General features: G+C 38.2%; 1 protein-coding gene across 3 annotated transcripts in view; it reads left to right on the top strand.

The window, feature by feature from the left end:
• Positions 1-16,645, top strand: part of vps50 (VPS50 EARP/GARPII complex subunit) — a 181,325-nt gene that overhangs the window by 75,146 nt on the left and 89,534 nt on the right. For all 3 annotated transcript variants that reach the window (XM_072575489.1, XM_072575492.1, XM_072575490.1), the window contains 3 exons: positions 7,056-7,098; positions 8,016-8,114; positions 15,425-15,565. In XM_072575489.1, the coding sequence (XP_072431590.1) occupies positions 7,056-7,098; positions 8,016-8,114; positions 15,425-15,565 (283 nt within the window). The remainder of the gene's footprint in view (positions 1-7,055; positions 7,099-8,015; positions 8,115-15,424; positions 15,566-16,645) is intronic.

Below are 16,645 nucleotides of genomic sequence, written 5' to 3'. Positions count from 1 at the left end.
GGAGAGGAATTTGTTAAGTGTGTACAAAAAAAGTTTCTGATTCAGTATGTAGATGTACCTACTTGAGAAGGTGCAAAACTTGACCCACTCTTGAGAAATAAGGCAGGGCAGGTGACTGAGGTGTCAGTGGGGGAGCAGTTTGGGGCCAGCGACCATAATTCTATTAGATTTAAAATAGTGATGGAAGAAGATGGACCAGATCTAAAAGTTGAAGTTCTAAATTGGAGGAAGGCCAATTTAGATACTATTAGACAAGAACTTTCAAAAGCTGATTAGGGATAGGTTCTCTGGCAAAGGGACGGCTGGAAAATGGGAAACCTTCAGGACTGAGATAACAAAAATCCAGAGAAAGTATATTCCTGTCAGGGTGAAAGGGAAGGCTGGTAGGTATAGGGAATGCTGGATGACGAAAGAAATTGAGGGTTTGGTTAAGAAAAAGAAGGAAGCGTATGTCAGGTGTAGACAGGATAGATCGAGTGAATCCTTAGAAGAGTATAAAGGCAGTAGGAGTATACTTAAGAGGGAAATCAGGAGGGCAAAAAGGGGACATGAGATAGCTTTGGCGAATAGAATTAAGAAGAATCCAAAAGGTTTTTACAAATACATTAAGGACAAAAGGGTAACGAGGGAGAGAATAGGGCCTCTCAAAGATCAGCAAGACGACCTTTGTGTGGAGCCACAGAAAATGGGGGGGATACCAAATGAGTATTTCGCATTAGTATTTAATGTGGAAAAGGACATGGAAGATATAGAATGTAGAGAAGTAGAAGGTGACCTCTTGAAAAATGTCCATTTTATAGAGGAGAAAGTGCTGGATGTCTTGAAATGCCTTAAGGTGGATAAATCCCCAGGACCTCTTGCTGAAGAAAGAGACCTTGGAGTGCAGGTTCATAGCTCCTTGAAAGTGGAGTCGCAGGTGGATAGAATAGTGGAGAAAATGGTATGCTTTCTTTTATTGGTCAGAATATTGAGTTGGGAGATTATGTTGCAGCTATACAGGGCATTGGTTAGGCCACTGTTGGAATATTCCGTGCAATTCTGGTCTACTTCCTATTGGAAAAATGTTGTGAAACTTGAAAGGATTCAGAAAAGATTTACAAGGATGGTGCCAGGGATGGAGGATTTGACTTATAGGGAGAGGCTGATCAGGTTGGGGCTGTTTTCCCTGGAGTGTCGGAGGCTGAGGGGTGACTTTAGAGGTTTACAAAATTATGAGGGGCATGGATAGGGTAAATAGACAAAGTCTTTTCTTTGGGTGAGTCCAGAATTAGAGGGCATACGCTTAGAGTGAGAGGAGAAAGATATAAAAGTGACCTAAGGGGCAACTTTTTCACGCAGAGGGTGGTATGTGTATGGAATGAGCTGCTAGCGGAAGTGGTAGAAACTGGTACAATTGGCATATAAAAGGCATTTGGATGGGTATATGAATAGGAAGGGTTTGAAGGAATATGGGCCAGATGCTGACAGGTGGGACTAGATTGAGTTGGGATATTTGATCGGCATGGACGGGTTGGACCGAAGGGTCTGTTTCCATGCTGTACATCTCGATGACTCGAAGTAAATAATGTCAAGATAAAGGATTGTATTGCAGGTAACACCCAGAATAGGTCAGCCAATCAGGTAAATGAAAAGTCACTAACTCATCTTGTAGGATGGGTGTAGCTTGCAATTCTTAGTGTTTTTTTTTCTTGATGATGTGATCACTGTAGAGATTATAACAATTCCTACCTCATGAACGGCCTTGAATATTGTCTGGGTGTTGATTGTCTGGTTATTGTTGATCTGAGAGAATTTTTGGGAAGTTTATTGATAAGTCCAGTCTCATGATTATAGAAGGGGCTATTTATTGTGTATTTAAAATGTTTCTAAATACATATAAAGATATGTATTACTTTTATACTGTGACTTTTACTCTGTGACAACTGTTGTACAAAATGCCATAAAAACCATGCCCAAAGAAAGCCAATCATGAAATTAATATAACATAATTTCATATTATTATATTGGTGGGATAGACTGTTGAATAAAATTAAGAACTGCAAATGCTGGAAATCTGAAATAAACAAAACCAGAAATTATTGGTGAAACTCAGCAGATCTGGCAACATCTGTGGAGAGAAAGCAGGTAACACGGAGTCCAGTGACACCCCCCCCCCCCCCCCCCTCTTCAGAACTAAAAGTCTTTAGGAAGAGGTGGTATTTGTGCTGGTGGTGATGAGGGGAGTGAGCGGGCGGATGAATGAAGACAGCGTAGAGAGAGGAAGGAGAAAAGATAGCCAGGCAGACGAACGAATTGCAAGCCAGGGGAGAAGAGAGGCTGGCTACGTGAGGGTTGGTAATAGACGTGGAAGGATGTGTTCATGCTCTGAACTTGTTAAACTCAATGCTGAGTTCTGAAGATTGTACAGTACCCAGGCAGACGATGAGTTATTATTCGTCCAGCTTGCATTGAGTCTTGCTGGAATGCTGCTGCAGGCCTGAGTCAGAAATGTTGACATGGGAGCACAGTGGTTTGTTGAAGTGGCAGGCATCTGGATACTCAGGATTATTTTACCATTGTAATCCTTGCAAATTGTCATCAAATGTTCCCTCCAAGCTGTGCAGCTGCTCAGAGGGTCTGCGTATCTCACAGGTCCACGCAAAAGAAAACAAAGATATGGGGAACATAGACTGTCATTGTGTAAATGTTTTATCATTTATTAAGTGAGCTTATTAATGTTAGCCAGGTTTTTCTCTTTGTCAACAAAAACAAAGAAAATCTCTCTGAATCCACTTGAAAAAAGCTTCGTTTTAAAATTTAAATTACTAGCTTTTTCTCCTCTAATTATGAGTTTGTTATTCCCTTGCATTCAAATTTTCATTTTGGACATATTGTTGCTAATAGCCATGGAAGGATAGTGCATAGGGATAGAGGGACCTGGGGGTGCATTTGTATAAATCTTTGAATGTAGCATGACATATGTCAGACTAATTAGTAAATCACATGGGGTCAGGGGTTACATAAATAGAAGCAAGAGAAATTCAACAACAGTCAGACTATAGATCATAGTTGACTGATATTTAGACAAATGAAGGTATCAAATTGGTTTTTGCCAAAGGTGTTTGTGTATTTTTAAGATTTAACATCATCTGCGTCACGTTGTTTTGTGAATATCCTGCTCAGAATTGAGCCAGGACTTGATTATTATTTAACACTGAAGATAGCGAAGACACCCGTTTGTAGAAATGATCCTGAATGTATGAAACAAATTAATTTGCTAATTTAAGAAGCATCCCAAAATAAAACTGATTGCAATTTTCATCTAGAGGACATTCAGGTTTTTTTATGGCAGTCTGCACGTATCACATTTTATCTTAAGACTATCCATGACATGAAAAATGTGCTAAACAAGTTGGTAATGTTGAATCTTTATGCTGAGGGAATTTGTTTAACTTCTAAACGTATGTTAATCAATCATAATACTCACAAGATTCAATCTAATAGGAGTTTTACTCTTGTGAGAGATTTGTACCGGGCATCTTTGATAACATCTGCCAAGCCTGCAGGCTTTCCCATCTCCAAGTACCAATGGCAGTGGATGGAAGAGAACAGCTTGCTCTTCATGCCACACACTATCCTAACAGGGATATTGCTGTTCCTTTCCTGTTGCTGGGTCAAAGTCCTGGACTTTCTTCATAACAGCACAGTGGGTGTACTTATACCATGGGGACTGCAATGACTGAAGAAAGTGATCACCACAAACTTCTCAAGGACAATTAGGAATGACAGTGATGCCTGTATGCCATGAGCAAATAAATTAAAAATCACTGGATTAATATCACCTTATGACTTTTAAAAGATTGTAGGTGAGGGAATCTATTTTTACAGCCTCGCTTTCAGGCTTGTTGAAACATCATGCTTTTTAATACTTATTACAGCAACCGGTTTTGTCAAAATCATTTTGTAATAAATTATTTAGTGAATTGAAGAAGAATGACTGACAATTAGCATAACTACAGGAAAGATTGATTAGATTGTTGGAAAATATTCAAGGGACTTAACCTATGTGTTTTGCCTCATGGATCGAATAGATGTAAAATGTTTTGCAGGCCAGCATATTTCAATGGTTTATTTACAACAATTTTCTGCTGCCTTCATGTTTTCTAACATAGTCACCCAGATTTTGCAATAATAATGATATTTGCCTTTATTACCTTTCTGGAACTGACAGTAACATCTGCACATGACCATTAAAATGGAGATATCCAGATTGAACACTTGCTGGTGAACACTCACTAGATTATAGTCAACTATCAGTCTTGCTGTTAAGAACTTATTTTGAAAAAAGTGTCACCTTGTTGAAGGATGTTTAACTGGGTTTTTAACTTCCCAGTTCATAATTACTCCCTGAAAATATTGCATTTGTGATTTTTCTTTTAATTACTTGTAAAATGTGAACTTTCTGTTTGAATGTTTGGCTATGATGATACAGGTTCCACCTTAATCATGTGTATGTCTCAATCACTTATTTCAATGTAAAACTTTAGGAGAAATGAAAAACAATATGTTTTACTTCATGTTTGTTAGCTATAAGAATCATGTGACTAGTTACTTGGCCATCTTGACAACCACATTACTTTGAGAGCTCCTTGGTTTTGTGCTACATAGTTCTGAAAATATTTTTTTCTTTGAGATCAACAACAGGCATGACCGTTTCATTGCTCAGTCTGAAATCCAGGTCAAACATTTTAGAAGTTTGTGATGAGCTTACATTAGTCTTCCAGTGTCATGGATGAGGGAGTGCTAATGGGTACAGATCCATTTAGGGGAAAAAACCACAAGAATTGGAAGCAATCTAAATGTAAACCAGACAAACAAGTAGAATTTCAACTATCTGGACATTACCTGAACAGAAGTTATAGGTGAAAGGTTTCCCGCATTGTGTTACTCTTTGGTCTCCTTTTTCATCTAACATGTAAAATACTGAACAAGGGAAGATGCGGTATTGGATCCGGTAATTGACAAAGAAGCAGAGAATACAAGGGAAGTAAAAGCATGGGAACATCCAGGCTTCATAATATGGTTTAGGATGATAATAGAGAAGGAAATAAGTATGACAAAGACCAAGATATTGGTGAAGGAAAAGCTGATTTTTTAAGAGCTGAGCATGGAATTTGGGAAAATAAATGGGACAATATCAAGACTTTAGATGAGAAGTAAAGAAAGGAGGAATCAAAAGAGGACATTATCAAGGGTCTTAAAACAACATCATAAAATATTTTATAGGCACATCACTTTATGAAAGAAAACGAAAGCTCTGATTGGAATAGGGCCATTAAGAGAGAGATCCTATAAACTTTGAGTAACAATTGAGAATGCAGAATTATTAAATAATTTTTATGCTTTAGTATTTTCTGGGATAATGGAGCAGGTAGATATGTAATTGAATGCTGACATAAATAATGAGAATTTTTTTTTTCAGAAAGGTGATGTCTTGAAAACACTAATCAAGCTTTGAGAGGATGAGATCTCCAATCCAAATGGATTGCATCCACGTCTGTTCAAAGAAAGCAGTGAAGAAATAGCAAAGGCGTTACTACAAACAGTATTTGTTTGTTGGATAACAGTGTAGAATCAGAAGACTGACTTCTAATATTTCTGTAGTAAGGAGTATGTTGGAGGCATGCTGAACAGGCCTGATAAATTTTACATTCGTCAACTGAATGTTTGTGATCGGGAAATAAGGAACCATAACAAAAGGAGAGAATAGATGACTTCCTCACTGAAAATATAATGAACAGTCAGGATCAGTTTCTAAAAGGAATAGCTTATTTGATCTTATTCCATTTTTGGAAGATGCAGCAATGTATTGATATACTCGGTATAATTTATGTAGATTCTCAAAAGTCCTTCGTCAAGTTTCCCGATAGTAGACTACTGAATAAACGCAGGTAATTTGTTTTCAGGATGCAAATATCACAATAGGTTATTCCCTGGCTTTAAGACCGAAAGGATTGGATTGCAATAATGGGTGGTTTTTTGGAATGATTGGAGGAGGAGATTGTACTGCACAAACATGAGTGCTAAGACCACTACTGTGATTAATTTACATGATAAATTTGGAATTTGTAATCAAAACACAATTTCTAAATTTGCAGGTGACACCAAATTGAGGCGGATAGTCCGTATCTATAAGAAATGCAACAAATTAAACATGGACATGGATTTAGTTACCAATTATTTGTCCACCATTGACAAATTCTGGTACAAAAAATAGAAACGTCCCTTATTACTTGAAAGGTGAAAGTGTAGGTGGAGTAAAGGACCAACAGGGGTTCAGAGAGAAAGTATCCATAAGTTGCACTACAGGTTGGCATGGTTGTTAAGTGCAAATCAGGCTTGAGGATTTCTTTCTAGAGGAATGAAATTAAGTAGTAGGATGTTACACTGAATCTGTATCGAACCTTAGTTAGACCACACCTAAGAGTTCTGTTTGCCGTTCTGATCACCACACTATAAAAGTGATATGAAAGCACTTTACAGATTCCAGAGAAGATTTACAAGGCAGACAGTGGAAATGAATATGTATACATATCATGGAATAATTTAAAGGTTGGGACCTCTTTTGGGGAAAAAGAATGTCAAGGGGTGACCTCCGAAAGACCTTTAAATTGAGCGGTTTTGAGAGTGGATACAAAGAAAATGTTCCTCTTCTAGGAAAAGAACATATCCAGAGGCCATGTTTATAAGCTGTCAAGAAATCCAATTGAGAATTTCAAAGAAATTGATTATGCAAAGAGTAAAAATATGCAAGCAATATTCATAAGAAATGGTTGAATCAGATAGTTTTAATTTCCTTGCCCTGCTCCATATTTGATGCTGAGGTCTGCCCCTCAAGTTTCATAACCAATTGCATCTTGCCATTGGAAGAGATGCCTATGGACTCCATGGACTATGGCTAATTACCTTTCTTTATAGTGTTTGTGATTCCATTTAAACCTCAGATTGAGATGACCTTGGCATTTGTGATTTTATTAGGCCATGAAGAAGAGCTAACATTTTTGATTTCTTTTTAGTGAACTGAATTCAAAATTACAAGATACATTGGAACAAATAGAGGTAGGGATTTTATATAAAATATTTTAAATTAAGGCTTATGAAATGACTGTGTAGAAAAACAAGCTATTTCCCAAATGTTGTAAGTATTCATGAATTCATGTTGATCATTTAAAATGTTTAAAATATTTTTGTACACCAGACTTCATCCAAGCTTAATTTTATCACTTTTGGAATTTGGTATCACTCAATACTATGTTGGCAAATGGTTTTATAGCTAACATTCCTCTATTCCACTTTTAAAATGAAGCACTGCTGATTCTGGTATTGCTCAAATTTGACAGTAATTTCTTATTTTGTTTACTTCACCAGTAAAGGTTCCTGAATGATCATCTTCAAAAGTGTGAACTAAATCTCCGATTTCACTGTGTCTCAGTAGAAGGAGTTTGATAAGGTTTTAGCAGAAGCTATCATTTTCTATTACATTTGCTTTAATAATTAGTTGTTCCAGTGTGTACCATTGACCACTTTGAGATACGATTATAAGATGGTCCCGACTTGTGACTTCATCTGAATACTTGGTACATTTGCTCATTGGTATTTTTATTAACTTTCTGAAACGAGCATTTAAAAATAATGCTTCAAAGAATCACATAAACTTTGAAACTAATCTTGAGCTGAAATTCAACTGGTATTGTTCATTGATTGTGATTTGGAATTCAGCAGAAATGCTTGTTGGTAGATGATAAATATTTGTAGCATTGTCACATCTATTCTGTCTTTCCAATCCTTTTTAGACAATATAACTGAAAGCTCAGTTCAATAAAATTTAAACTTTTTTCAGTCAATTGAAAGCTAAATTTTAATTTTTGTCCAAATATTTTTTGAATTTCATAACTGAAAATGAAAATACTCATTGATCTACAACTTGGCTGATTATTATTTCATTGAACTTCAGTATTATCGTTTTTAAAATCTAGGAACAATTAGATGTTGCACTGTCAAAAACCTGCAAGCACTTTGAAGTCAGTCATTATACCAAGGTCCAACTTGCTTACAGATTGCTGGGAAAAACCCAGGTAAATACATTTTTAATTTTATGGTATTTATATTTTTAAAAATCCTCGATCATTTGATTCACTTAATGACATTTATTTATTTTGTGGACTTGAATGTTTGGAAACTTCCTGATGCTTTGTACATTTTAACATGGTGTTGCAAATGATACAGTTTTTGAAAATTGGGCAATCCTTTTGTTCATTTTTTTTAAAAAAAGCATTGAAGTTAGTGGTCAACTCAAATGACTGCAAACTGCTGAGTTGAGTGGATTGGCTATTTTGTGTTTTACCTGAATCTGTTGGGCTGGCCGCCTGCTTTCTGTAATTGTTCCAGGTAAAGGTCTGTTGTTCCATCTGCATTTTCTCCCAAAGAGGTGTGTAATCATATGCAAACTAGTTATGCAACCAAAAGACTTCACAACTCTAGACATATATAACATACTCAAACCCTCTCATCAAATTAAACAAATTTGCACCTTCAAAATTTTCTGCATCCCCAACTCTCAAAGGTGAGAATTATCTACGAATACTAGTTTGTTGGGTATTCAACAGTGAACAAATTTAGCATGTATTTAAATGCCTCCTTTAATGTAGTATAGCATCTCACTGAACAAAAAAATGAAATAATACTTCAAGCCAAAGAATGTTACAAGCCATTTAAAGAAATATTATGTCAGATACCTGAAGCCCTGATTGTTGAGAACTAAAGAAGCATAGGGAGCAAATTCTAAAGGTCAGAACTGAATCACATCAAGTATAATGATGTGCAAAGCATATCTTCAGATGTGCATATTAAAAGTTTAAGGAATTGCAGTCAGAGAGGGAGTGCATTCCTCAATCGGAGGAATGGTGACAGACAGGTACTCAAGAAGCCTTTAGACAGCACTTCACTCAAGAACAAGTTTTCTATGTTGGAAAATGATGTGTTGGAGTCTGGGACAAGCAGCCAGGATTCTTCCTGCCCCTGCAGATATGACTTTAGGATGTATCACTGGCTGCAGGGCATTCTGGGGAGGGGGAGAGCGCAAGCAATCAGAGGATGTGGTTCACAGTGGGGTCGATGACATGAGTAGAAGGAGTGATGAGATCCTGCAGCCAAGATTTTAGGGAGCTAGGTAGCAGATTAAAATGTAGGACCTCAAGGTTGTAAGCTCTGGATTACTCCTGGTACCAAAATGCTGGTGAGTATAGGAATAGGTGAACAGAATAATTGCATGTTTGAAGAGTTTGAATCAGGAGGGAGGGCTTCAGATCACTGGGTCCATTTCAGGGGAAGGTGGGACCTATACAAGTCCGATGTGTTGAACCTGAACTGGAATAGGACCAACATCCTTATGTGGTGGATATTAAATTAATTTGGCAGGGGATTAGGTGCAGTGTGGAATTACAGTAGGGGGTAATGCACAGATATGTATAGAAGAACCAAAGCAGTTGAGAAGTAAGTGTTAATGTGGCCACGTTAAAGTACATGGGAGCAGGGCAGTGCTGGATGGTATTTATTTTAATGCAGTAACTCTTGTAAGTATGGAAGATTAGTTGAGGGTGATGATTCATGCATTTGGGATGTGATATCATAGAGACATGGTTGACAGAGGGAAATGGACTGGTATCTCAATATTCCGGGGTCTACAATCTTTAGGCACCACGCTGTAAAAGCGGAGGTGGTATTGCAATGTTTAACGAGGAGTCAATTGCAACATTAAGTATTGAAGATATCTTGCATTCCTCAAACGATGCCATTTGGGTGGAACTTAAAGCAAAAAGGGACAGTCAATTTGCAGAGGATGTACTATCCACCTCTAAACAGTCAGGGAGAGATAAAAAGACAGATGTATCATCAAATCTTAGAAATATAAAAATAACAAATAATAATCGGAAATATCAACTGAGATAGCTAACGTGTGAAAAGCTTAGAGAGGGCGGAATTCTTAAAATGTGTCCAGGTCAGCTTTGTAAATCGGCTTGTAGAAAGGTCTTACAAGAGAATGGATGGTGTTGGATGCAAATGTCAGGAATGAAGCTGGGCAAGTAATAGATGTGTCGGTGGGAGAACATTTCTGTGATAGTAACCATAATTCAGTGATATTTCAAGTAAATATGGAGAAGGGCAAAGGATTGAAAATACAGGCTCTGAATTGGGGGAACGCCAATTTTAATAAGAGAAGACAGGATCAGGCTAAAGTGAATTGGAAACAACTACTTCAGGAAAATCCATATTAGAGTATTGGGAGTAGTTCAAAAGGATCATCGTGAGAGCAGGGCTAACATGTTCCCCTATAGGTGATGAATAGGACCAGCAAGGATGGGAAATCCTGGATATCAAAGAATGAGCAGGATTGGATAAGAAACCAAAGGAAGCTTATGGTAGATACCAAAATAGCAATTGCCCTTGTGTATAGAAATTGCAGGGAATCGCTTAAAAAATAAATTAGGAGAGCAAAGATGTGACACATGAAAAAACACTGGTAGGTGGTATTAAAGACAATCCAAAGGTGTTTTATCTGTGTGTTTTCAGTAAAAAGAATAACCGGGAAAAATGTATGGCCAAAGGACACATTTTTGTGTGGAATAGTAAAATTAAGCTGATGTTTTAAGTGTGTACTTTTCATCTGTACTCACAATGGAGAAAGTCAGTAAGGGCCTAGATATCAAAAACAAAGGTGACTGTGATATCCTGTATTTCAAGCAGACACAATAGCAACATTTACCTAAATGAATGCATGAATAGGAAGTGAAGACGGTTTTAGTATGGAAGGCCAGAATTGGGTGGGGGGGGGGGGGGGAAATTGGGGTAGGGGGTTGTGTGAAGGGGAGGTGGAGTTATGGATGGAGAGGTGAGGGGGTGCTGAGCGCTGGAAGGGGAGAGGGGGTGGGGGGATTTTGGGATTACAGGGGTGGGGATGGAGAGGGGTGTTGGGGGAGCATGTGGAGGGAGTCTGGGTGGGCATCCTAAGTAGTAGTGAAAATAGACAGATGAGGATGGTTCTGAATTTAAAAAGAGCAAGTTAGTTACAAAAGGCAGGCCAGAGCAACCGTGAAGAATTAAACTACATTTATTTCAATGCAATGAGTCCTACAAGTAAGGCAGATGAACTCAGGGCATGAATGGGAACATGGGACTGGGATATCATAGCGCTTAGAGAAACATGGCTGAGGGAGGGACATGACTAGCAGTTCAATGTTTTGAGGTTTAGAAGCTATAAGAAGGATACAAAGGGAGGCAAGAGAAGAGGGGGAGTGACGATTTGATTGAAGAAAATATTGCTGCAGTGTTTAGGATACATCGGAGAGATCATCCAATAAGGCTATATGGGTGGAAAGCCGAAATAAGGGCATGATCACCTTGATTGGATTGAACTATAGGCTCCCCAATAGTCAGTGGAAAATTGAGGACCAAATATGTAGAGAGATCTCAGATGTATGTAAGAATAATAGGGTTGTAATTTGTAGGGAATTTTAACTTTCCAAACATAAACTGGGACAGCCATAGTATTAAGGGCTGGGATGGTGAGGAATTTGTTCATGTTTTTAAGGAAATTTTCTTGATCAATATGTACCTGTACCTACTGGAAAAGGAGCAAAACCTGGCCTTCTCTTGGGAAATAAGGCAGGACAACTGACCAAAGTCTTAGTGGTGGAGCACTTTGGGACCAGTGATCATAATTCTGTTAGTTTTAAAGTAGTTATAGAAAAGGATAGGCCTTGCATAAAGATTAAAGTTCTTAATTGGAGTAAGGCAGATTTTGACATTATAAGACAGGAACTTTCAAAATTTGATTGAAATAGACTGTTCACAGGTAAACAGACAACTAGCAAGTTGGGAGGCTTTCAAAAGTGAGATAATGAGAGTTTAAAGATAGTATGTTCCTGGTAGAGTGAAGGATAAGGCTGGTAAGAGGAGGGAACAATGGATAAATAAAGATATTGAGGCTCTGGTTGAGAATAAGGTGGAGTCGCATATTAGATATAGTTAACTGGCATCAAATGAATCTCTTGAAGAGGATAGGGCTGCAGGGGCATTCTTACAGGGGAAATCAGGGGGTCAAAATGGGGACGTGAACCTTGACAGATAAGGTTTAGGATAATCCAAAGAGATTCTACAAGTATATTAAGAGCAAGGAAAACAGGGACCTTAAAGATCAACATGGTCTGCTATGTATGGAACACAGGAGATGGGAGAGATACTAAATGAATAGTTTGAATCACTTTTTACTGTGGAGAAGAAAATGCAGGCTAGGGAACTGTGGGAAATAAATATTGATGTCTTGAAAACAGTCCACATTACGGGAGAGGTGGTACCTCTTAAAAAAAAAACGTAAAAGTGGATAAATCTACAGGATCTGATCAAGTGTATCTCAGGATTTTGGGGCAAATTAAGGAAGAAATTGCAGGGCCCCTTGCAGAAATATTTGTATCATCTAGGCCCATGAGTGAGGTGCTGGAGGACTGGAGGGTGGCTAATGTTTTCCCTTTATTAAAGAAAGGCAGTAAGGAGAAACCTAGGAACTATAAACCGGTGAGTTGGACATCAGTGGTGAGCAGTTGTTCAAGGGGATTCTGAGAGCTAGGATTTACGTACATTTGGAGAGGCAAGGACTAATCAGGGATAGTTAACATGGCTTTGTGTGTGGGAAATTGTGCCTCGCATTTTGATTGAGTTTTTTGAGGCCGTGACCAAAAAGATGGAGGGCAGAGCATGTAGACATTGTCTACATAAACTTCAGTAAAGCCTTGGATAAGTTTCCGCATGGTAAACTAATTAGTAAAATTAGATGACGCGGGATTCATGGTGACCTTGCCAATTCGATACAAAATTGGCTAGACAGTAGGAGACATAGGGTGGTGGTGAACGGTGTTTTTTCAGACTGGAGGCCTATGACCAGTGGTGTTCCACAGAGATCGGTGCTGGGCCCACTTTTGTTTTCATTCTTATAAATGATTTGGATGAGAATTTAGGCATGGTTAGTAAGTTTGTGGACAATACCGAAATTTACTTGTATAGTCAATAGTGAAGATGGTTATCTAAACTTACAAAGGATTTTTGATCAATTGGGCCAGTGGGCAGAGAAGTGGTAGATGGAGTTTAATTTGGATAAATGTGAGACATTGCATTTTGGTAAAACAAACAAGGGCATCTACAGTTAACAGTAAAGCCCAAGTTAGTGTTGTAGAGCAGAGAGACTTGGGGATTCATGTGCATAGTTGTTTGAAAGTAGAGTTGTTTGTAGATTGAGTGGTTAAGAAGGCATTTAGATATTTGCCTATTGTTCAAACCATTGAGTATAGGAGTTGGGATGTCATATTGCAGATGTACAGGATGTTGGTAAGGACATTTTTGCAGTACTGTATACAGTTCTGGTCATCCTGCTAAAGAAAGGGTATTATTGCATTGGAGAGGGTTCAGAAAAGATTTATCAGGCTGTTGCCAGGACTGGAGGGTTTGAGTTTTAAGGAGAGACTGGGACTTTTCTCACCGGTGCATCGGAGGTTGAGGGGTGACCTTATAGAGGTTTATAAAATCATGAGGGGCATAGATAAGGTGAATAGCAAAGGTCTTTTCCATACGTTGGGAGAGTTTGAAAATCAGGGGCATAAAAGGGACCTGAGGAGCAAACGTTTCACACACATGGTGGTTCATATGTAGAATGAACTGCTAGGAGAAGAGGTAGATGCAGGTACAGTTAGAACATTTAATAGACATTTGGATAGCTATATGAATAGGCGAAGTTTTGAGGGGAAGATGTCAACTGCAGAGAGCTAGTTTCATTTGGGCTACTTGGTCAGCATGGATGGGTTGGACCGAAAGGTCTGTTTGTGCTGTTTGACTTTGATTGTGTAATACCGGAGGCAGTGTCGCTGCAAAAGAATATGTTGCAGTGCTTCTCTGGCTGTTTAACAGATCTGAATGGAACCGGGTGAGAGTAGTTACACCCAGCAGGATGACAGGAAAGAAAGGTTAGAAGAAGATGGTAAAGCCAGCAGTGTGAAAGGCAAGTAAATTCCTCCAATCTTCCAATCTGTTCTCTTTTCCCCCCCCCCCCCAGTAAATTACAATTTACTATTTAAAATAATGGATAACATAGATTGCTATTTAAACAAGAATGATGCTTCCTTAAGAAAGGAGAAAAGCAGTTTGACTGGATGCAAGCATGAGGGATGCTTCCTGGAAATCAAATATTCTGCTCTCAGGCAAGATATGTAGACTACCTCAAGACCTTGCACTTTTTCTAAAATGCAACCTAAGCACTAACAAAGAGCAATGACCATTACCATTCCTCTCATCAATCTCCTTTTTGACCTTATTTACAAAACTGTCAATTAATACTGATTTATGTCTGATTTTGCACAGTGGCTGATTTTATGCTCGCTTTTAACTTCGGTGAATGCAAGTGAATTAATTCTTTTTGAAGCTTTGCAGTCATTAGAGTAACCTTGTACTCCAATAACCTAGCATGAATTCCATCAGGACTGAGAAACTGATGGTGATGCCTTTACAGGTCACCACAAGACATTTCTCCAGCGTTTCTTCATCTTCCATTTGTGATAAAATATGAAGCTAAATGTTCAAAGGTTTTAGCATTGTCATTTGGTTGCACGGTAGTTGTGATGAGCTGAGTGTGACAAGCCTCAATAACACTCATTCATACTTTGAACACTCCAAAGTCATATTATATAATGACAAGTGCAAAGGATCCTAATCCACAGTGACAAATGCACTAAAAGTAAAGTCACCATAGTTTGACGGGACCATAGGGCTGCACTTTCATTAGGGAGAGAGATGACTGCTGGTGGTTTAACCTGAGGGTCACCCTGCCTCTGGTGACAGAGGTTGAGAAGGAGAGTTTTTCATGGTAACCTTAGCCAGTAAAAAAAATTGAATCCTCACTGTTGGCATCATTCTCCATTGCAAACGAACCATCCAGCCAATGAGCCTATGACCCTCCCCATCCCAGGTTTGCTATAAGTAATAAGATAGACAAGTTATTTGTTCAGAATACAGCTGCAGCACTCTGATAGCAAGCATATGAGAGCAACCCAGGATATATGGTTCTATAAATTGAGAAATGTATTGCTTTAGTTAGTTTTTTTTTATTGGGATGGTTGTGAGTGACTTTATTTAAAATATTAATTGAAAAGAATATTGATTCAACTACTACTTTAGAATTCATGCAAAAACTCCCAGTTCACTATTTGTGTGCTTGAAGGAAAGTTTTCTCAATGAGATGAAAAGAGTTTTAAAAACTTCCTAAATTGTGGATTCCTGATGAAGCAGTTTATTGATTGGTATTATAATATGCATTTTAAAATCATTTTTTAAAAATGTTCTGCAGACTGCAATGGACCAGCTACACATGCATTTCACTCAGGCTATCCATAACACAGTCTTCCAGGTTGTACTTGGATACGTGGAATTGTGTGCAGGAAATTCTGACACCAAGTTTCAGAAGCTGCAATATAAAGATCTTTGCACGGTATGAATTTTATTGTTATGTAATGTGACTTTGCTTGGAGAGCAAATTCTCTGTTTATATTTAGTTATTAATGCTACTTTTGAAGGTGACTTCAAGTCTTAGTACAGCAAAATTAATGTTTATTGTATCTTTAAATCAATGATATTTAGACCAATACAAATTTCATTATTATTTTTAATAGCTTTTTGATAATTTCATCTCTTAATATCGTTACAGAGCAACTTGCCATGATAAAATTGCTGTAATGAATATACATAATCAAGTTTGGAGGAAAGTTGATGATAAATTGAATTAAGTAATACTAATTTTCCTCCACTCCACTACAGGAAGGATGTGATTGCAGTATAGAGTCTAGAGAGAAGATTTACAAGGATATTGCCAGGAATGGAGAATCCAGCTATCAGGAGAGATTGGATAGGTTAGGTTTGTTTTCATTGGAAATAGCGTGGCTAAGGGAGATTGCATAAAATTGAAAGGCCCAGTCAGGGAGAACTAATTTCTTTTAGCAGCAAGGTCAGCCATGAAGTGGTATCAATTGAAAAAGAAATTGAAGCACCCGTGACCAAATACAGCAAGCCCTGGACAGTATACAAGTTTGCACTGATAAATGGCAAGTGCCAGGCAATGACCATATTAAAGAGAACAGTATCTGACCATCGTCCCTTGCTATTCTATGGCATTGCCATCACTGAATTACCCCCTGCTACATCAACATCCTGGGGTTACAATTAATCAAAAATTAAACTGGACTTGCTATGTACGTTGTGGCTAAAAGAGCATGTTAGAGGCCAGGAATACTGCAGTAACTCACCTCCTGACTCTCTCCAAAACTTGTCCTTAATCAACAAAGCACAACCCAGGGGTGAGTTGGAAAACTCCCCACTTGCCAGGGTGAGTGTAACTCCAACACCCAAGACCATCCAGGACAAAGCAACCTGCTTAATTTTACCATGTAAACAGCAATTCACCCAACTTCTCCAAGTCAGGTTCCAGTCTGACTAGGAAATATATTGCCACTACTTCAATGTTCCTGGGTCCAAATCCTGGAGCTCCCTCCCAGCCTAGTGGAATTATGTGTCT

The sequence above is a fragment of the Chiloscyllium punctatum genome, chromosome 8 (assembly GCF_047496795.1).
Source record: "Chiloscyllium punctatum isolate Juve2018m chromosome 8, sChiPun1.3, whole genome shotgun sequence".
NCBI classification, from domain to species: Eukaryota; Metazoa; Chordata; class Chondrichthyes; order Orectolobiformes; family Hemiscylliidae; genus Chiloscyllium; species Chiloscyllium punctatum.
This window is presented reverse-complemented; position numbering and strand designations above follow the sequence as displayed.